This window comes from Engystomops pustulosus, chromosome 2, assembly GCF_040894005.1.
Source record: "Engystomops pustulosus chromosome 2, aEngPut4.maternal, whole genome shotgun sequence".
NCBI classification, from domain to species: Eukaryota; Metazoa; Chordata; class Amphibia; order Anura; family Leptodactylidae; genus Engystomops; species Engystomops pustulosus.
Window position 1 is genome coordinate 167,882,246 of NC_092412.1, and position 22,734 is coordinate 167,904,979.

General features: G+C 42.0%; 1 protein-coding gene across 1 annotated transcript in view; it reads right to left on the bottom strand.

Annotated features, from left to right (window-relative positions):
- Nucleotides 1–22,520, bottom strand: part of PKP1 (plakophilin 1) — a 287,100-nt gene extending 264,580 nt beyond the window's left edge. The window contains exon 1 of the mRNA XM_072137242.1: nucleotides 22,147–22,520. Coding sequence (XP_071993343.1) covers nucleotides 22,147–22,354 — 208 coding nt within the window. The 5' untranslated portion in view covers nucleotides 22,355–22,520. The remainder of the gene's footprint in view (nucleotides 1–22,146) is intronic.
- Nucleotides 22,521–22,734: the final 214 nt, after the last annotated feature.

Genomic DNA, 22,734 nt, shown 5'->3' on the forward strand with positions numbered 1-22,734 from the left:
TTCCCATTACTATTGGTGGCTAAATCTGGCCAAAGATGTGCGGGATTTTGTGGGTTCCTGCATCTCCTGTGCCCGTAATAGGTCATCAGGCCTCAAACCTGCAGGTCTCCTGATGCCGTTGCTGATACCCAGCCGCCCGTGTACTCATGTGGCCATGGACTTTGTCACTGAGCTTCCATCGTCCTCTGGGAATACTGTTATCTGGGTGGTAACCGACCGGCGTGCGCGCGGCAGCCGTTAATTGGTGCTGGCCATTTCCCATAAGGCTATTTAAACCTGCCTCGCCCATCACACCCTGCCGGATCTTTGTGCCTCACAGCCTGAGAGAAAGCTCTTCTACGATTTACCTGCGTTCCTGTGTCTCCTGCGTTCCTGTGTCTCCTGCGTTCCTGTGTCCCTCCGTGTTCCTGTGTCCCTCCGTGTTCCTGTGTTACCTGTGCTCCTCCGTGTTCCTGTGTACAAGTGTTCCTCCATGCTGCTGTCCTGTGTGCCATACCCATCTGCTTGGACCTCCTGTTGCTGACCCCGGATCGGACTCTGATGTTGCATCTCTGCCACCTGCCCTGACCCTGTGTCTGGACTTTGACCCCGAGATTGTCTGCCGTCTCTGTAGCTCGACCTTGGCCACCACTGCAGACAAGTCACGCCTGTGGAATGACCTGGTGGTCCACCCGCTTTGCGGCAGGCTCTGGGGAAAACCAGGTACCACTTAGACTCCGGTCCCAGGTAGTGGTTTGTGCATCGTCTGCAGTGGTCCAGAGGATCCACACCACACTGATCTCATTGGGGAAGAACTGGCTCCTCGGCATATTATTTCTCCCAAGCAAGTAGTTGCTGCTTCAGTGGATCTTTGGCAACTTCCTCCTGGCAACACCTACGTCCGATCTGCACTTTGAAAGAGGATATTGATTTGGGGACATTGCTCTCGTGTGACTGGGCACTCTGGAGTGCAATCCTCTGTAGCCCTCATTTCTTGTTTCTATTGGTGGCATGATCTGGTCAAAGATATAGAGGATTTTGTGGGTTCCTGCACTTCCTGTGCTCATAATAAGCCATCGTGCCTTAAATTAGCTGGTCTACTACTGCCGTTACCGATATCCAGCAGCCCCTGTTCTCCCCTGGAAATACTGTCATATGGTAACTGACCGGTTCTTCAAGATGTCCCATTTTGTGCCTCTGCCAGGTCTGCTGTCTGGCCCTCGCCTTGCCAGCCTGTTCTTCACCCACATCTTTCGGCTACATGGACTTCTGGAGTACATAAACTGGACCCCCTGGTCAGAGACTGTTTCCCGCTTCTGGCGTTCTCTCTGCAACTTCAAGTAAGGCTGGATTTCTCCTCCACATACCACCTTTAGTCCAACGGACAAGAAGATAGAGTTGACCAGACTCTGGGCTGCTATCGCCGTCATTTTGTTTCTGCCCGTCAGGACAACTGGTCCACTCTGTTGCCATGGAGGGAGTTTTCTTATAACTGGATTCAGCATCTGCTTGCTCTGCTCCATTTTTTATCAACTATAGACTGTATCCACGCCCTCCTCTTCCTCTGCCTGTGTCCTCAGATGTCCCTGCTGTTGAGGACTTGGTAAGGGATCTGAAGTTAATTTGGGAGCAGACTCGCCTTTCCTTGTTACAGGCATCTGCCTGAACCAAGCTCCAGGCTGAAAAGAAATGCACCTCCTGACGAAGCATTCGTGCGAAACGCGCGTTGGGGTGTATCATTCGGCTTCCCCCTATATTGTCCAGCGTCTGTTCACTATGTTGTCGGGTAAGTGTGCAATAGTATTTTGATATACTCATTACTAACACTGGATGGTACCTCCAGTGTTGTGTACGGTTTATATATTCATTACTGCACTACTGCCACTTTTTCTGCCCTATGTACTTCAGTCTAATACTTTGATTCTATCATGTTTACTTTGTATTACATTTGGACTCTGGACTAATAGGGGTAGCCTTTGGTCTCCGGTGTTGCCCTTTTTTCCATCAGGGGCTACTTGTGTCCCCCATATACTGTATTTACTGTATCTTTTTCCCATTTGAGGGTTATACATGTATTGTTTATGTACTTTCAATAAAGAATATTACATATTTGTTTATATAGAAATCTTTTGCCGCTCTGGTTCTTTTTATGGTATTTTGAGTATATTGTTGGAGAGGCTGAATATATAGGGGTATTTTTTGGTTTTGAAAAGAAATGCAGGCCTCCTCTTGGCTTCTCTCCAGGTGACAAAGTCTGGTTGTCTTCCAGGTATGTCTGGATAAAGATTCCTGGCTACAAACTTGTCCTCGATTTCTGATAAATAATAATAATAATTCTTTATTTATATACCGCACACAGATTACGCAGCGCTGCACAAAGCATGTCAAATTGGTCCCTGTTCCCATGGGGCTCACAATCTAAACAACCTAACAGTATGGAGTGTGGGAGGAAACCAGAGTACCCGGAGGAAACCCACCCAAACACGGAGAGAACATACAAACTCTTTGCAGATGTCGACCTGGGTGGGATTCAAACCCAGGACCCCAGCGCTGCAAGGCAGAAGTGCTATTCAATCAGCCACCATGTCGCCCTTTCGAGGTGCTTAACCGCAACAATCCTGTGGCCTACAAGCTGCACCTTCCTCCCCCCATTCGCATCCCGAACTCCTTCCACGTATCCCTACTCAAGCCTTTCATCCTAAACCCCTTCTCCTGGCAACTTCCTCCTCCTGCGGCTGTCTTCGAGGTAAAGGAGATAGTCTAGTCGACATGAAGACAGTGAGAGGTAAGCGGTTCTTCCTGGTAGACTGGAAGGTGTTCGGGCCTGTGGAAAGATCTTGGGAGCCGGAGGACAATATCCTGGACCATGATCTTATACAGAGATTTCTCCTGGCCAAGAAGAGGGGAAGGCCGGGGGGGTACTGTCATGGGTGTTCCACAACCCATATTGCGGGTCGCGGGCACACCCGTGCCCCTCTCGCCCTGACAGCACAGCACCCGTGCCACTTACCTGTCGCCCCCGCCCCCCTCGACTCCTAGGGGGCGCGCCGGCTCGTGAAGATTTAAAGTGGCCGATTTGGTGCTGGGCATTCCAGGAAATGGTTAAAAGTCAACCTGGATCTTTGTGCTCCATGCCATTGAGAAAGCTTATACCCTCGCCTTGTGCCTGTTTGTAGATTTCCCGTTGTGACACTGGTTCCATGTTTAACTTTGATCCTGTTCTGCCTGCCTTTCCCTGTTGCTATGTCCCTGACTCTGATCCCATGCTGTTCGTCCTGACCTCCTGCCTTTTCCCGACTAAGATTCTGCCTGACGTCTTTGTACCTTGCTTTGGAACGACATGGTGGTACCACGCCGTACCAAGTCCAAAACCGCTTTGCGGCGGGTTCTGGTGAAGACCGGGTGCCACTTAGATTTCGGTCCCAGGTGTCAGCTTATGTCATCGTCTGCGGTAGTCCAGTGGGTCCATTACCCCTGGAGCCTGACAGCATGGCATCAGACTTTGTTCACTTTCAATTTACTCTAAGTACTTATAACCCTTCACCTCATTAGACAGGTCTATTTCACTAATCTAATATCCTCTCTCTCTAATAATTTTAAAAGGCTCTTTAACTCCTTACTAACACCAAAGGTGCAGCCATCTGTCACAAGCATTTTGGCTGGACATCTTACCATCTACTTTAAATATAACATTGACTTCTTTTGCCAGAAAATAACTTCCACTTAATCCCTTTCCCTGTCAAGTTTGACAAGAGAAGAACAGTTGTTTGGTGCGCACAATACTTTGATGGTTTCTGCAAATTTTTTAGGCACCACAATGCAATTGCCAATGCAGAGTTAAAGGGTTTTTCCAAGAGTAGCAATAAATTATGAACGAGCTGGGACGGGCTTTTAAAAAATAAAGATGTACTCACCTATTCTGTCGCTCCTGATGTCCCATGCCGTGGTCCATCTGATCTGTGCCCCTGTTTGTTTACTGAGGTGAGCTCGGGGAGCTACTGGCCAGCAGAGGTGGAAGGACACTCCCTAGCTCTCAGCATTGTAGGCTCTGCAATATGGTGACAGATGGGAGTGACTGTGTCGGCCGGTAGCTCCCTGAGCACAGCTTCCGTGCCCCTGTAAACAAACAGTGGCATGGATCAGACTGACCGCGAAGTGGAACATCAGGGGCGACTGAGGTGGTAAGTACACGTTTATTTTTATTTTTTTTAAATCCTGCCCCAAGCCATCCCTAATTGAAGGGGTTATTGAAGGGGTTATCCGAGTGTGAAAATAAATTTCACACTCGGATAACCCCTTGAATTGTCCCACAGCACTCAACTCATATTTAACTCTATTAAACTACTGCATGTTTCTTGCATTATACATTTCTTTAGCTGTGTCATTTCTATATCAATTGCTGACAATTCTTCAATCTTATGTGGTCTCAATGTGTGGTGAATGGCTTTGGGAGCAATTGGCTGATGGTTTTTATTGAGGTGAATTTGGTTCATTTGAAATTTGTACTTTTTCTGTGTGTCCATTCCTTCTCCCGTAACTGCTTCAGCAATGTATTGAGACATCCATCACACTCTTGCCTGTTTTTCCCCTCACACAATGAAATATTGTGATTGCCTTCACAGCCATGTTGTACCTACTGAATCAAATGTTGATAGGCCTCGGGTATTGAGGATACCAAAAACATCAGTCTCTTGTATCTAAACAAAAGTTTATGGCTTAAAAATGTTGTAAGAACCTGAATGCAGGGGACAGATTCAGTTTGATGGTAGCCTTATTTCAAGTTCATTTTATTGAAAATAGTTGCCCATTTTATCTCATATAGAACATCTGCATATGAAAAATATTAAAGCACGTTTCCTAAATAATTCTATTTATATTACAAGCAGAAATACAACTGCAACCCGAATGATATTTCAAAAATTTCCAGAGCAGAATCCCGCAAAAATATGAAATTGAATCATTGATGCCAAAAAGCCTAAATGCCAATACAGAGATGTTTTGTTTCTGGACCCCTGTTGTTTGCCTCACCTGTAGATTATTGGCAAGTAGGGGGTATTGCTATACTCAGGAGAATGATTTTTGATGTGTTTGTCCCCAGTGTCATAAGTTGGGCCAAATATATTTGGCGCTAAACAGACATATTTGAGAAAAAAAAAATTGGTTGGTTCAGCAGTGGAGGGCAGTTGGGTCGCAATAAAGGATGCAGGTCACAAGAAGGACCATATGAATGGTCAATCTGTTTGTTCCTCAATAAAGCTGAGATACAGAGGGAATTAATGCAGTTAAAAACTAGGAAGGCGGCGGTACATGACGGGTTGCACCCTAAGGTACTTAAATTTTGTGCAGAAGAGATTAGTGGTGTCTTAACATGCCTATTTAATAAAAGTGTAGAGCAGCTGAGAGTCCCTAAACTGTGGTAAAAAACACCCCAGTCCTTAAAGTGTCCTTAGCAAAAGGTCTTGTAGATTACCGCCCCATTGCAATGTCACATGTTATTAAGATGCTAGAACATTTAGTGCTTAAATACATCAAGGATGTGCCGTGTGCACAAACGCCTGAAAGAGAGTAGGGTTACTGTTTGATGTGATGGGTGCTTCTGCGACCCATATCTCGGGTCGCTGGCACACCCAAGGCCCTCCGTATGGCTTGGTTCCTCACGGTGTCAGCTTACCTGTCCACGCTCCCGTCTCTGCTTCTTCGCCTTTAAATGGAGCTGCCTATTTCCCAGAACAGCATTTAAGCCTTCCTCTCTTTGCACACCCTGCCAGATCTTTGTGCCATATGCCTCTGAGAAAGCTTGTATTGTTTCCCTGTGCTTGTGTATCGATTTCCCGTTGTGACCGCGATTCCGTGTTTGACTTTGATCCTGTTCCGTCTGCCCTGACCTGTTGCTATGTCCCCATCTCTGGTTCCGTGCTGCCCATCCTGACCTCCTGCCTGTCCCCGACTACAATCCTGTCTGACGTCTGTATACCTCTCGAAGGCTGCAACCGCAAAGTCGCACCGGTGGAACGACCGGGTGGTTCCTCACCACAGCAAGTCCAACCCTCTTTGCGGCAGGCTCTGATGAAAACTGGGTGCCAATTAGATTCCGTTCCCAGGTGTCGGCTTATGTCATCACCCGAGGTGGTCCAGTGGCTCCACTACCCCTGGAGCCTGACATGTATTTTTTTTTTTTTTACTTCGGTTCAGTGTTTAATAGCATACAGCCACCAATTCTCTGTTCCAAACTTAGGGCAATGTCAAAGGATGAAGGAATGATATCCTTGATAAAGGACTACCTTACTGATCGTCCTCAGGTAGTGTCATAGAGGATAGATAGAATACTTTATTATCCCCATAAGGGAAATTATTCAATTGCACTGAAAGTACTATGCTGTCCAATAAGAATACTATATAATGGGTTCGCTGCATAACCTAAAATGGAACTAAATTTAGAGAGCATACGTGAGCACAAAACTGACTCCCAATCCTCCAACTTGGAACCAGCAATAGAACTCACCTTTCTAACCACAACACAACATCCACGTCTTCTCCAGTCGGCCAATAGCCAACACACAGACCCAGCACAGCACAGGATGGGAAGAACGGAGAACCAAAAAAATTTCACCTGCCGGCCGCGGGACAGACAGGCAGAAGACACACAGCAGGGTGTCGGTGTCCCCACGGTGAGGCTCGATACAGCGGCACAGCTTGGGCATCAGATTCCTCCAACTTCTCCCACTGGCCAGACACACAAACAAGCGGAAGCAGGATGCAAAGCCAGAACACCAGCGTGGGAACGTAGACACCATGTAGTGTTGGCACTCCTCAGGGGATTCTATTGTCCCCCTATTTATTTTTCCTGACTTGCGTTGCTGTAATGAAACATGTCACCTACAAAGATACAGTCATGACACAATCATAGTGGGCAAAATTGACAAGTATGGGAATACTGAATACTTTGATCAAATTTACCATTTTGTCAACTGGAGTAAGCAGAATGTACTAGTTTTAAAGGTTAGTAAAACTAAAGAAATGTTAATCATAACTGTCAGGAGACAACCAGAACTCGGCCAGGTAATAACTGAAGGTAGTCAGGTGCAGACATTTGACTCGTACAGGTACCTAGGAATCTGTATTGATAACAAATTGGATTGGCGGGTTAACTCAGAGTACTTGGCACAACTTTTTCTACTGCGTAAACTGTGATCTTTTAATGTATGCAGCAAGCTGGTTTTAACCTATTCATTCAGTTTGCACTTTCTAATGAATGAGTAGGAAAAGCCCCATATACTGCCATACTGTAGTATGCCAGTATATGGTAAGATCAGAAGAATAGTGAAAAGAAAATCAGGCAATACTTTTTTGAGGCTGAGTATATTTGATGGTGAGCTTTCAAGAATACTAGTTCTCTTCATCAGGCATGATGTTATGCATGAAACAGAAAATTCACAGCATTTTATACACACTAGGCAGTGATCATCAAAGGATATTAAAAAAAAACTTTAACACAACAGATTGATAAATACAGAGACATCTTATTTACGACAGGATGGCAATAAACAGACTAAAAACCTGTGAGGTGAGACAAGAGAGTCCTGGTTCTTATCTGCATGAGGCCTTGAGGCCTACAAGAGTAAACCATTTGAAAACCAAGAAGTTTCTTTTTTTTAAACTTTGATTTTTATTAAAATTTTATATATTAAATCTTTACAACAGGGACAACAAGCATGATAATACAGAGGTCTTCACTCTTTGTACAATAACAGATTTGGTTCTGGTGACACAAGCAGCGTACAATATATAATACCAGCAAAATAAACAGTGAAATGGTATAAATGCTCAAATAAGGATCTCATTCCTGAGTAAAGCCTATCCTTAATTTTCTCCCACCAGACAATATTAAACCAACCGTTGGAGGTAGGCTTACGCCTAGGTACTCTGCAATCCGCCATGCTATCTCCCAATGCACAAAATCAACCTATAACAAATAACCTAACTTTATATAACTCAGAGTTTAGAACATAAAACATAGAAACAAGACTTGGGTAGACACGACAATAGACACAAAAGGTTAAATGGATCTCGGGGTAGGAAAACCAAGCTTAGATAGTTGGCGCCGCCCAAAATGTAGCCCGAGGAGGTTATAAACCTGTAAGGGTGCAGAAAGAGTCCCACGGCTCCCACACCGTCAGAAGGGCTTCCATGGAGTTATTAAGCGAAGCTGTCATCTTTTCCAGTGAATAAATCTCCTTAATGCGGGTAAATAACTCTAAAATCTGGTGAAAACCAAGAAGTTTCTTAACTGATATCCAGCACAAAGTCAACCTTCTCATCCCAGAGTATCCGAGGCCAGGCTGTTTCTATATGCTCCCCAAGAGCCGCAGAGATAGAAATCCAGGAAGGCCTATTATTTCTGGCATTGGCACCTTGACGGAAAGTATCTCAGGTTGGGTGGAAAATCTCCTAAAACCCCTTGTCAGAAATACTCCTAGCTACAAACTCAAGGCTGTAGGCCCACTTCCTAATCTTACAATTCTGGCCACCATGGATGTGGAATCTCTGTACACTAACATTCCCCAAAGATGGAATAGTGGCATGTTGGGCACACATGGAGAAGCACAACCTACCAACAGAACTGGTCACAGAACACATACATCCACTTACAGCCCACAACTCCTACATCATATTGCCAAGGAACTCCAACCAATCCTGCATAAAGATACAGGACTAAAAGAAATATTCCCAGTCACTCATCTCCTATCCTTCTGGCAACCACCAAACCTGAAACAACTTGTTCTACGGAGTGCCCAGAGACCCCCATCAGAAAATGGTACCTTTCCCTGCCTGCAAAATAGGTGTTAAATGCGCCAGCACATTTGCACAGGTCACCATGTACCTGTACCTCAATCACAGCAGGTACAGAAGATCAAGGGGACCTTTTCCTTCAGGTCTTCTAATGTGGTCTACCTTATGTGTGAAGTCTCCAACCACAGGGGAAACATGACAGAGACTCCATCAGCGCATGAGCTTGCACCGATCTGACATAAAAAAATCAAAGGAAGGATCTGCCTGTAGCTACACATTTCTCCAAAGAGGACCACACTATGGAAGATTTGAGTATTACTATTTTAATGGGACATTAACCCCATAGCGCAATAAGACGTACCCTCACGGGCTGAGCCCTCTTCATACTCACCGGGCATTTGCTTCATAATGAAGCAAACGCCCGTCGCTAACACCCGCGATCGGTGCTTGCACCGATCGCGGGTGTTAACCCTTTGATCGCCGCCGGCAGAGCTGCCGGCGGCATTAAAGAGCCGGCGGCGCGTGGGCGCCGCCATCTTGGCTCCGATCGTCACTCCCCGTGACGTCACCGGGGAGCGGCGATCCGTTGCCATGACAGCCTGGGATCACACAAAGATCCGAGGCTGTCATGATTGAGGCTATCTATTACAATGTGCGATCTGCACATTGTAATAGATGGTATGCAAAATCCCCATATACTGCCATACTGTAGTATGGCAGTATATGGTAGGATCAATCAGACAACCTAGGGTTAAAGTACCCTAGGGAGTCTGAAAAATAGTAAAAAAAATAAATAAAAAAAAAGTAAAAAAAAAAAAATTATATTAAAAAAACATAAAAATTCAAATCACCCCCCTTTCCCTAGAACTGATATAAATATAAATAAACCGTAAAAATCATAAACACATTAGGTATCGCCGCGTCCGAAAATGCCCGATCTATCAAAATATAATAACCATTTTTCACTGCGTTTAACCCCGTAGCGGAAAATAGCGCCCGAAGTCGCAAATGGCATTTTTTTGCCATTTTGAAAAATAGAAAAAATTCTATAAAAAGTGATCAAAAGGTCGCACATTCCTAAAAATAGAAGCATTGAAAACGTCATCAGAAGTCGCAAAAAATGACACCACCCACAGCTCCATACACCAAAGTATGAAAAAGTTATTAGCACAAGAACACGGCAAAATTAAGAATTTTTTTTCTGTACAGGAGGTTTTAATTTTTGTAAATGTATGAAAACATTATAAAACCTATCCAAATTTAGTATCCTCGTGATCGTATTGACCCAATGAATGAAACAGACCTGTCATTTGGGGCGCACAGTGAAAGCTGTAAAAACCAAGCCCACAAGAAATGGCGCAAATGTGTTTTTTCATCATTTTCCCGCTTCCCAGTACACGGCATGGAATATTTAATACCATCACTACGAAGTGCAATTTGTTACGCAGAAAATAAGCCATCACATAGCTCTGTACACGGAAAAATAAAAAAGTTATAGATTTTTGAAGGTGGGGAGTGAAAAATAAAAACGCAAAAACGAAAAAGGGCCTGGTCCTTAAGGGGTTAAAGACAAAGAGGAAAAGAAAAAAAATTAATGCAGAGATTCAACACCTTACAAAGTGGTATTAACATTCAAAAAAAAATTACTCCACCCAAAGTATGAAAAAAGTTATTAGCGGCAGAAGATGGCAAAAAAAATATTTTTTAGTACAGGAGGTTTTCATTTTTGTAAATGTAAGAAAAGACTATAAAACCTACACAACCTATACCTATCCCTGTGATCGCACCAACCCAAAGAATAAAGTGTCATTTGATATGTCATTGTGGCACACCGTGAAAGCCGTAAAATCCAAGCCCACAAGAAAACAGTGAATTAAGAATTAAAAATTTTTACTAAAAGGTTTTTACCCACAAAAAACATTACCGATTAGTGAAATGATACTATTGACAAGATCAGTTAAAAAGTGTTACAAAGTTATTACCACAGGAGGAGATACATGCCAGATTAAAAAAAAAAACGGCTTAGCATAAACATACAAACTGGCTGTGTCCTAAAGAGGTTATATATACTTCAAATATATTGGATAGCATTTTGTGAAATATACTACCAACACACAGTTATGTGAATAGAAAAACCTTCACTGTATGAGGTCTACAAAGAGAAGGTAATAATTTTATTTCTAATTATACTGGCTGGCCTTTTTGCTATATGAATATAGCTATTCAATGCTTATTATTTGGCTGCGGCATGAGGGATAGTATTGGCATCATTTGAGTCTCCTAAAGTCTGATTGTTGGACTCATTACCAGCATATAACACTAGCATTGTAATTGCAGTATTCAGAGCAGCATCTACCATGAGGCGGGGTGATATGCAGACCCTTTAAGAGGCGGCATTTTGATGGTTGCGTACGGACTGTACTACCTGAAAAATTAATTACATTGGCGCCTTTAGGGCCAAATTAAGTTTACCATCCACCAATACCCCCAAGTCTTTTTCAGCTACAATTTTACCAAGTAATTTATTGTTTAGAACACAATTGCACTATTTGTTTCCACGGTCCAAATGCATAGCTTTACATTTATCTACATTAAACCTCATCAACCATTTCTCCGCCCATTCCTCCAGCTTCCACAAATAACTCTGTAATGCTATACTATTGGCCTCAGTATTAATCACTTTACACAGCTTAGTATCATCTGCAAATATTGAAACTTGACTGTGTAAACCCCCACGAGGTCATTTATAAAAATTATTATTAAGAATTGGCCCCAACAGTGACCCCTCTGGCACTCCACTGGTAATGTCCAACCCAAACTGAGAATGTGCCATTAATGACGACGCTGTTTTCTATCACTAAGCCAATTGCTTACACAGATACACAGATTTTCTCCTAGTCCCAGCAGTCACTTTTTATGTACCAACTTTTTATGCAGCACTGTATCAAACGCCTTGGAGAAGTCCAGATATACATCATCCACAACCTCCCCCAGATCCAGTCTGGAGCTTATCGCCTCATTGAAGCCAATCAGATTAGTCTCACAAGACCGATCCCTCATAAACCAATATTAAAAAGGCTTCCTGTCATAAGGCTTTCTGAAGGTCATGCTAAAAGAGGTGTAGTTTTACTTATCCCCTCCTGGAAAACTTGTTTGCATATTTTCCTACTAACCTGGGAATACTGCATAATAGTGTCTTGAATAGAATAAAATAAAACTTTATTAATCCCGTTGAGAAATTGCTTTGTGCATCATTACTCCAGGCAAGGCATGAACAGTGTTTCACACAATAAACAACACAAATAACATTACAGTTACTACCATAATTTTTGGGGGGTGGGGGAATGAGGGTTTGACTTAATCCTTTGCTTTAACCATCGTATGGTTAAATAGTTCAATTGCCTTCGGATTGAAGGAGTTGTGGAATCCACGGTACGGCAACATACCTGGCGGTAGCTTTCTGGCGGTAGCTTCAAGCAAGCCATCAGGGTGCTCAATGCCAAGGCGTGGAGAACCTTCCACCCAAACAGAATATTATTGTACAGAATCAAAACTCTGGTGACAGTCTGGACAAAAATTTTGACAGCATCATATCCCCCATCCTTCTGTGTGCAGTGAGGCCTGGGGTCCACACACACTCAGACTGGTCAAGGTGGGACTCCAATCCAACCGAAATATTCCTCCTGGATTTCTGCAAACCCCTTTTCCAAGTCCAAGTCGGAAGTATTTCAAAAAGTGACTGTAGAAGAGAATTGGTCAGATTCTCTTTACAGATCACAGACCAGAAGAGGGCGTTATCATTCCTGGTTCATCAACAGAGCACCCTTTTGGCGGCAGCAGTGGGTCCTTGGCAACAGAAACACAGACAACCCCAAACTGGACCAAACACAGCTGACCAAAGCTACAATCATAGCGCTGATATACAAGGCCCAAGAGAAAAATGTATCAGTGACTGGAGGACCACCGTAGAGACATCCAAAAGCTGAGTCTACCAGAGTCTACAGAGAGACTATAGGCTGACCCTGTCCCAGGAGAATTACTGGACCCCAGAGACGAACCGATCCTGAACCGCTACAGACTGAATGCTAATGACCTGGCCGTGAGCTGCACAGACAGACACACAAGCCCACGAAGACAAATTTGTATTAACAGTGCCAGGACCAGTAAGCCACCAAGGATGAGGTCCACTACATAAAAATGGACTACGCGTTTCGGGGAGGATTTCCCCTTCCTCAGGTCCGAATGGTTGCTCTGTAACAACGTATAAAATTGATATGTAAAAGAATATCCTAACAAAGGTATTTGGCATAAAATAGTTGCAATTGGAGGAGTAAAGGGACATATACATATATAACATAATACACATTTGCTTTTTAGTTGGTTGTGGTTTAGATTAACCAATCTTATTACATTAACAGTACATGTGTAGGTAGCGTAAGTATGTTAGGAAGAATATAAAAATACTTAAAGGGTACATAAAAAATACATATTATAGTAGATATATTAGATATGTTCTATTTGAAGGTAAATATAAGGGGTATAACAGAATATATACATACATTTGTGGATGCTGTTGTAAATGGGTATGTATGGGGACTTATGTGGAGATGAAGTGGATAAAAAGTGTCAAATTGAACAACATATGAGAATAGAGTGACCGTTTTTTGCACAGATTATCAGGTGCCAGGTGATGACTTTAAACTTGTCTACTTTTGGAAAAGGAGAGAGGTGGTTTCAAGTAGCTGATTGGGAAAATGTATTATTTATTTTTCTTTTTTAGTTGCAGCAGGGCTGAGATGGGCAAGTGTAGCTGAGTTGCTCACATGCAGCAGAGCTGAGTTGCTCACGTGTAACAGAGTTGAGATGTCGTGAAGCGGATGTGTCCACCTAAGCTCTACCACATCATCCACAGTGGACAACTGTGTTTGGGAATTCAATGCTGTAAAGGACAGGCCGCCTTTACATGACAGCCCTATGACACCATGTCCTGTGACATGCAAACTTCATCTACCCCACACCCAATGTTTTCAGAAAGCTTTAATGAATTCAGTGGAGCTATAGTTATAAGGACTACAGTGTATGGTCCCTTGGATGCTTGCATTCTTTGATTGTTTGCTTGGCATAATATTTTGCTAAGTATAATATTCTGACAAGTATGCTGCTTCACTTATACATTGAATGGGTATAATTTAAGCTTTCTTATTCTCTATAGATCTCGGATTGCTGAATGCATCTTTCATCCATGTACTCTGCATTTTAATCCAGTCTCAGCCTCTGCAATGGTATATATCTGTTATTTTCCTTTGTATTGCATGTGTCTGTTTCTTTCTCTAACATTTGCCCTTTTTTTGTCCCGACTGATTTAATGTCCATCTATGACCTTCAATGAGTTTGTTTTTTCAGTCTAGAATTTCATCCACATGTGTTAAGTCTCCTAGATTGTTTGTTTTACAACCTAAATAAGGGCCTGTTCCCTTGATTTCTCTGGGTATAAATTTAGTGGTAGTATCACAGTGTTCTGTTGTGAAGCAAGAAATTACTTCTTATAAATCTTTGAAGCATCATTTGTCTATCTTTCTCCTCCTGCTTGCTGCAGTGAACATTTCTCCTAACCCAGGACCATCTTCTGCTTATTTTAAAACTTCACACAGAAACACTGCTAACCTTATCAAGATGCAGTGTATGCCCCCTTCTCCCATCCTCCACCAATAACCCCTTTTAAATAAGCCCTATGGAATGCCTGCTCTGTGTGAAATAAACTAGAGACTCTTTCTAAGTCCTTTAACCTGCAGGCCATCCCCTCACATCAGGTACAGTTTCCCCCCCAGCAGTCACCTTTCACCTCACTAAAATCTTCAACCTCTCTCCCTCTTCTGGTGTCACCCCCTCTTTTTTAAGCATGCAGTTGTTACCCCATTACTAAAGAAACCTTCCCTGTACCCATCCAGTGCTACTAACTACAAACCAATTTCTAATCTCCCAAACTCTTGGAAGTCTGATGTAAATACTTTTGTGTAAAAACTACAAAAGTGCTTGTGGGGATTGTAGCGAGTCCATGTAATGGGCCATAAACCCAGGTGCAATATTGAGGCCTTGTGTCAGTGACTGGAAGGTCATCATCAGTTTGAACTCCCAGGTTTTCCTTTCTCTGTTGTCCTTAAAGTCACCTTTCAGTATTAGGACCTTTAAATCCTCCTCGCTGTGGCCTGGTCCAGAAAAGTGTTTTCCCACAGGTGTGTCCATCCCCTCAATTATGGTGTGTCTGTGAGAATGCATCCTGCCCTGAAGTTTTTGTTGAGTCTCCCCAATGTATATATTATTGGTGTGACACCTCATGCACAGTATCATGTACACAACATTGGAGGATCTACAGGAGAATGTGCCCGGGATTTTATACTCCTGTTGTGTGTTAGGGATTTGGACTGTGCTTGATGATAGAACAAGTCTTGCATCTTTTGTTATGGCAGGGAAAAGTGCCATCTGTGTTGGTGGTGAGAGGGCACTTCTTACCAGGAGATTCCTCATGTTTGGTGGCTGTTTGTAAGCAAGGAGGGGTAGGTCCGGGAATATGTGCAATTTTCTTTAAAATCTTCATTTGTGGGTTGTACATGACCACCAGGGGTACTCTGCATTTGTCCTCTTTATGTTGGTATTCCAGCAGGCTGCTCCTTGGAATCCTTGTAGCCTTGTAGGATGAAATTTGTTATAACTTCGGTGAAAAGACACAGAACCACTTGACAAGGTACAATTCTGCAGTGATGTAGAAGAATTTTTTCGCAGATTACGACTGAAAGAATTCTTTTATGACAAAAGTGAGACCACATTACAGACTGACCCGGGACACGAAACATCAAGAAAGAGGAAAAAGTCTAATTGGACCCCTCGGATTTAATCAAACCTTGGATTACTACATAGACTGTTTCAGAAAAAAAGTGAAATCGGAATTGTTAGACAGAAATCACAACATCACTGACAACCTAAGCATACAAGCAAGGAAAGCCATACGATCATTAAAATCCAACAAAGATATTGTCATCAAACCAGCAGACAAAGGTGGAGCTGTGGTAATTATCAACACTTCAGATTACATTCAGGAAGCAAACAGACAAACTTTCTGATGAAAGATACTACACACCATTGAGGGAAGATCCCACTGTACAATATACAAGAGAACTTACTGAGATCATTAATGGCTTTGACCCAATATCTGACTCTACTGGACTTAATACCAAACACTCCCAGAATAGGTACATTCTACATGCTCCCCAAAATACATAAAGATGGCAATCCGGGGAGACCAATCATTTCTGGTGTTGGAACCCTAACTGAAGGTATCTCTGGCTGGGTGGAGAACATTTTAAAACCTTTAGTGAAGGAAACGCCTAGCTATGTTCAAGACACCACCGACATCCTCCGTAAACTTTCCAACCTGGGTCCACTACCAGATGGCACAATATTGGCAACTATGGATGTTGCATCTCTCTATTCCAACATCCCACATGAAGATGGTATAGCTGCTTGTAAATACTTTCTGCAGAAGAACAACATGGCCACAGAATCTGTCCTACAGCTCATCAGGTTTGTACTGCATCACAATTATTTCTCCTTTGGTGAGGACATTTACTTGCAGTGTATGGGAAGTGCCATGGGAAGCAGAATGTCACCACAGTATGCCAACCTGTTCATGGCAAAACTAGAGGAGGAGTTTCTTACAACCTGCGCCACTCAACCTTTAGCATACTTCCGCTATATTGATGACCTGCTTATTATCTGGTCAGGATCTGAGGATGAACTGTTGTCTTTCCACAGAAGTTACAACAAATTTCATCCTACCATAAAACTCACCCTGGACTACTCAAAATCTAAGGTACATTTGGATACAACCATATACATTAAGGAAAACAGCATACAAACTACAATTTATCAAAAACCTACAGGTCGTCCAGCGTACCTAAAGTGGAACAGTTTTTCATCCAAAACATATCAAGAAATCTATTGTCTACAGCCAAGCTTTGAGATACATCTGGATCTGCTCAGAGAGTGAGGATAGAGAACAACACCTTCTATCACTAAGAAGAACATTCTTTCAACAGGGGTATCACCCCCTGGTTATAGATAGACAGATCCATGGAGCTACAAGGATTCCAAGGAGCAGCCTGCTGGAATACCAACATAAAAAGGACAAGTGCAGAGTACCCCTGGTGGTCATGTACAACCCACAAATGAAGATTTTAAAGAAAATTGCAGATCTCCAAGCCATTCTTCATAAGGACAACAGGCTAAAGGACATATTCCCGGACCTACCCCTCCTTGCTTACAAACAGCCACCAAACATGAGGAATCTCCTGGTAAGAAGTGCCCTCTCACCACCAACACAGACAGGCACTTTTCCCTGCCATAACAAAAGATGCAAGACTTGTACTCATGTTCTATCATCAAGCACAGTCCAAATCCCTAACACACAACAGGAGTATAAAATCCCGGGCACATTCTCCTGTAGATCCTCCAATGTTGTGTACATGATACTGTGCATGAGGTGTCACACAAATAATATATACATAGGGGAGACTCAACAAAAACTTCAGGGCAGGATGAATTCTCAAACACACCATAAGTGAGGGGATGGACACACCTGTGGGAAAATACTTTTCTGGACCAGGCCACAGCGAGGAGGATTTAAAGGTCCTAATACTGAAAGGTGACTTTAAGGACAACAGAGAAAGGAAAACCTGGGAGTTCAAACTGATGATAACCTTCCAGTCACTGACACAAGGCCTCAATATTGCACCTGGGTTTATGGCCCATTACATGGACTCGCTTCAATTCCCACAAGAAACTCCAGACCCCTGCCATCCTAGCACCCCCCTGCCCATCACCCTTCTCTGTGTAACATAACCTCCAGTTTTATTGCCCCAGCTTATCTTAATTGAGTCTCACCATATGTACTAATTGTCTTGTTGTAACATCCCTCAAATATTGTGTTTTTCTCTCAGTGCTTCATTTGTATCCATGCCTGAAGAAGGGGCCTGTGTGCCCTGAAAGCTTGCACCAAATATAATTTTTCTGGTTAGCCAATAAAGGTGTCATTCATTAAGCACTTTTGTAGTTTTTACACAGAAGTATTTACATCAGATTTTTGATTTTTCCTAGCTAAGGCTATATTCACACTGCCATTGCCCGCCCGTACCGGAGGACGTATATCGGCCGTATATACGTCGGCAATGTGAATATAGCCTAACACGGTACGTCAACAATTTTCTCAACAAAGGTCTATTATTGACTAACCCGCTCTCAGCTAACTCAGCTAACTCCCACCTTGACCTCCTACAATCTGGTTTTTGTACCAAGCACTACACTGAAACTGCTCTTACAATAGTCTCCAATGATCTTCTCACTGCTAAATTCAAAGGTGAATATTATCTAAGCATTCTTCTGGATCTCTCAACAGCATTTGATATTGTGGACAACCAGCTTCTCCTCAGGATGCTTAGCTCCATAGGCCTAAAGGACATTGTACTTTCTTGGTTTTCTTCCTATCTCTCAGAATGCACTTTCAGTCTTTTCTGGATCTTTCTCTTCTCATCCTCCACTTGGTGTCGTTGTTCCTCAGGACTCTGTCCTAGGTCCTCTCCTCTTGCCCCCATTAGACAAATGATCAGCAGATTTCGTTTTCAGTACCATTTCTATGTGGCTGATGCCTCTAGTTTGTGCCAATCACCATCTCCTTCTGAATTCAGTTTAAAAAAATAACCCTTATCCACAAAGCACTGCATATAGCTGAACCTCCCTATCTCTCTTCTCTTATCTTGCCCAACCTGTGCTCTTTGATCAGTCATATTAGATTAATCTTTTCTTATAAAAAGATTGCAGATGTGGCCCTAGCAAGATGCAATGAGATGAAATGAAAAACGCCTCAGGTTGCAGGATGTTGGAGCCCTGAGGGGTTTTTCAGAACATGAGAATTTAGCGGTGTTTTTGGCACCCAATGCCGTCTGCCTGCAATGAAATTTAATTGTGTATATTTCTTTAAGATACAATTCATGAAAAAGTTGATGAGAAAAGTTTCTGTACAGCAAACATTAAAAGGGGACATAGTGTGAAACCAACAAAACATTTGTAATGAGATTTTCTTTACCAAGGGACCCAAAGCACAAGCAAAGTCATGGGGAAAATATGACAGTGACTGACATATAGGTTTGTAAACAATAACAAAAATCTGTAAACTGACATCCACAAGTATAAATTGCCAGCTCACTCTATGACAATATGCAGATTAAAATTCCACTGGCTCTATTGAAACAATCTGGGGCACCATGCACACTACACAGGCAAACTGCATTTAGTGCAGTTTGCACTGGTAGATGGGACCCAATATGCCAGATATATCACTTCTTTTGTTTTTGTTTTAGCTACTCTTAATTTGGTGCCAGTTTTGCTCCTAAACGGCAAACTAGCGACATGTAACCATGTTTTCCTCAATTATCCTGTCAATCCAGATTTTTAGCCTACTATTGATTCGTTATTTGTCACTTTCATTTAGGCATAATTTTGGCGCAAAATACTCCAGCCCAAACATGGCCTAGACTGAAAACCAAGACCCTGAGCTGTTCTGTAGAGCACCTGTATATTACAGGAGCAAGCCTCTGTTTATAGTTCCTGAGCAGCCTCTGTTTAGAATTCATTATTTACAAATAATCTGCAAAAGCAGTTGCTCAAAGCAGGAGAACTTGCAGACGGTACAGAGAAGTGTCCCCCATGTAGCAGGCTTTGGCTAAGTTCACGCTGCTGTTCCTTTTCTCCATTTCTTGCCTTCGTTAAAAAAGTAAATAATGGAGAATTAACAAAGGTTTAACTAAGGTTTAACATTCAATTAAAAATCCCATTGATATCAATCTAAACTTTATATCATCTGTTATGGTTAGTTTGGAATGGATCCATTATCCATGCATTTTTTTCAAATGGAGGAAAAGTACTGCAGTCATCATTTTTGCCATCCAAAAAACACATGGATAAGAAGGGAGAGAAGCAGAGTGGAGCTTGTAGGAGGCTTACATGTAATTAATGTGATTAATAAGAGGCATAAACTCAACTCATCACGGATGCTGTCCTGTTGCCGCACCAGATTTACACCATGGGCAAGACACTTGTCCAATCATAATGTCCAGAGTACCTGAATGTGGGACCTTGTTAGTTATATGTAACATAGGTGTTGACATTGGGGATACTCCCCTAAGTCTTGGAGAGTACCTGGATGGTGTTTTTTAGTTAGAGTAGTGGCACTGGACTGCAATTACAGCTTTTTCTAAAATGATTTCTGCTGTTAGTACTGTATGCGTTGTTTTTATTAAGGAATGAAATAAAGATAGATGAATTTAATATCTCTTTTACTGAACAGTGTTCCTTTTTTCTTTTGGTATTCATCACAGCTGGTTGTAGCTTGCAATAATTCATGCACAAAAATTCTCCTCATTTAGGTGCAAAAACTGAACTAGTGCGCCACAACTGTGATACATACATGACCCAATATAGTTACTAACTTCTTGTAATGCAGGTAATATAATCAGCACAATTTTACTTCTCCTTGTGGTATCAAACCACAAAAGAGACAGACGGGTAGTGCAGTTTTCACTAGTGCATCAGTCTTTTCTTTAGTGGATCTCACATGTATGCCCTACAGGCATAATAATAATCTTTATTTATATAGCGCCATCAAATTCCGTAGTGCTTTACAAATTATATGGGACAAATGCAAATATGATATTACATTACAGCGAACAAACATTCATATGGATACACTTGTATTAGCAAACAGTGCACGTTTCTATGGGTGAAAAATATATTGAACACTTGACAAATAGCAAAATAAAAAAATAGCATAATATTAAATAAACCAAGTATTAGTTTCAATAACACAAAACATGTATTGCAGTGTAATTAATTGTACAGTTTTTCAACCATGAAAGTTAATGCAGACATACTCTATGGCAGTGGTGGCGAACCTATGGCACGGGTGCCAGAGGTGGCACTCAGAGCCCTCTCTGTGGGCACCCAGGTCCTCAGCATAGAGTTCATAAGACAGGACCCATGGCCGCCTCCTGCAGTCCCAGGCCACTTAGGACATTGTGCACTTAGCACTATTTTAAAGCAACACAACCTTTGCTGCAGGAGAAGTGGCTGCAGGCTGGGACTGCAGGAGAAGTGAGAAGATATGGCCAGTGCTGGATTATAATTTGAGCTCCTGACATGGGCTCTGCAATCTTTCCTGTACAGGGGACCTTGGAGCGAAGCTACAAAATAATCAGAATTTCTCCTCTTTCTACTGTATTGATGTCCTCAGGACGCCAATACGCTTTGAAAAAGCAGTAAGCAATAAGTTATTGCTTAAATTGCCACGTTGGCACTGTGAAATAAATAAGTGCCTTTTTGTTGTCATTTGGGCACTCGCTCTCGAAAAGGTTCGCCATCACTGCTCTATGGGACACACTCAAAAACAACTTTGTGAGCGGTTATCTTTTCAGTACAGTTGGATATCATTTTTTGGGTATAAAATGATTTTAGAATAATATTTTAAATATATATGCCGTTTTTCACAGTTGTGTGAATAATCCCTAAAGTTTTGCCATATGCATTTGAAAGATTTAAATAGTATTGTTTACAAATGCCGAAAGTAAGATTTTTTTTTTACAGGTCCTGGAATGAACACTTGGGATACCACACAACTTAATATACTTATGAAAAAAAAAAAACATCCTGACCTGTTTTACAAGCCCCAAAAACACAGTATTTTTTTAATGTGCCAGTACAGCTTTTCATAATTAAATAAAAAGAGTTCAGCCCATTTTGTATGAATAAGTTTACTATGTGTATGTGTGCAATTCTATATTTCAGCATGATTTACATGCCTGGACCCCATCAACTGAACTCAGCAGTGGTGGGGGCATGTAAGTGGCTTTGGGTAAGTAAATATAGGTATTCTCAAATGTACAACAAATACACACTAGAAAATGCTAAATTGTAAAGACAATTGACACTATTTAGTTTGTGGTTTCGCCTTTCTTTCTGGCAGTAAACTGGTAGCAAGATTGTGCAGGATGCTGCATACAGAAAAAAGTTTCCATTATGACTTCCCATTGTTATAAAAGATTTTTCATGCCAATATAAAAAAAACACTATATAGTATGAAAAAAAAACACTATCTAGTTTTCATTTGTGTGTCTACTTCTGGTTGTGCTAAACAAAGCATTGCAGACAAATACCAAAAGTTAATCTGAAAACACAATAAAGACTTTTCTACCACATTACCTTGGAACAAACATTTTTTAAAACATTTTTTAAGAGTCAGAACAGAAAAAAATCAAGATTAGGTACCATATTTACCTCTAGATCCATATTTCAAGGTGGAAGACTGTGAAGTCTTGGGCTTTTGCCTCCTTACGGTCATCATAACTTGCTCTTTAACACGCTGATCCCCACTAGCTCCACTTCTCAACCGATTATCTGAAGGGACAGCTAAAGAAGATTCATTTTGCCACAGGAATACCTCTGATGCCAGGGCAGTCTTTAGAGGGGAAGGTGAGGACAACATTGTGAGCTTTGTGAATAAAAGTTCAGAGTTTATGTATACAAAGTTTTACCACTGTGAACAAATTTCTTGGAAATGGAGTAGCATTAAAGCCCCACACAGCTCAGCAAATGTGTCACTCTGATGACTTACTTTATGGTGAATTCTGTACAGGTCTGGCTGTGTAAGGGTGTGAAGCGTTTTTGTGACACGCCTTGATATTTCGAACCACTCCTTAGTTGTGAGTTAAAAATTGTTTATGACCAATCATTAGTCACTGAAGTTAGGATAGAACAATTGCAATTCATCCTCCTCACGTGTAGTAGTCATGAAGCACTTCTAGTCTTTTCTCATTAGTAGGCATATCTTAGCAATTTATTCAGGCTGTAGGCTGGATCACATTT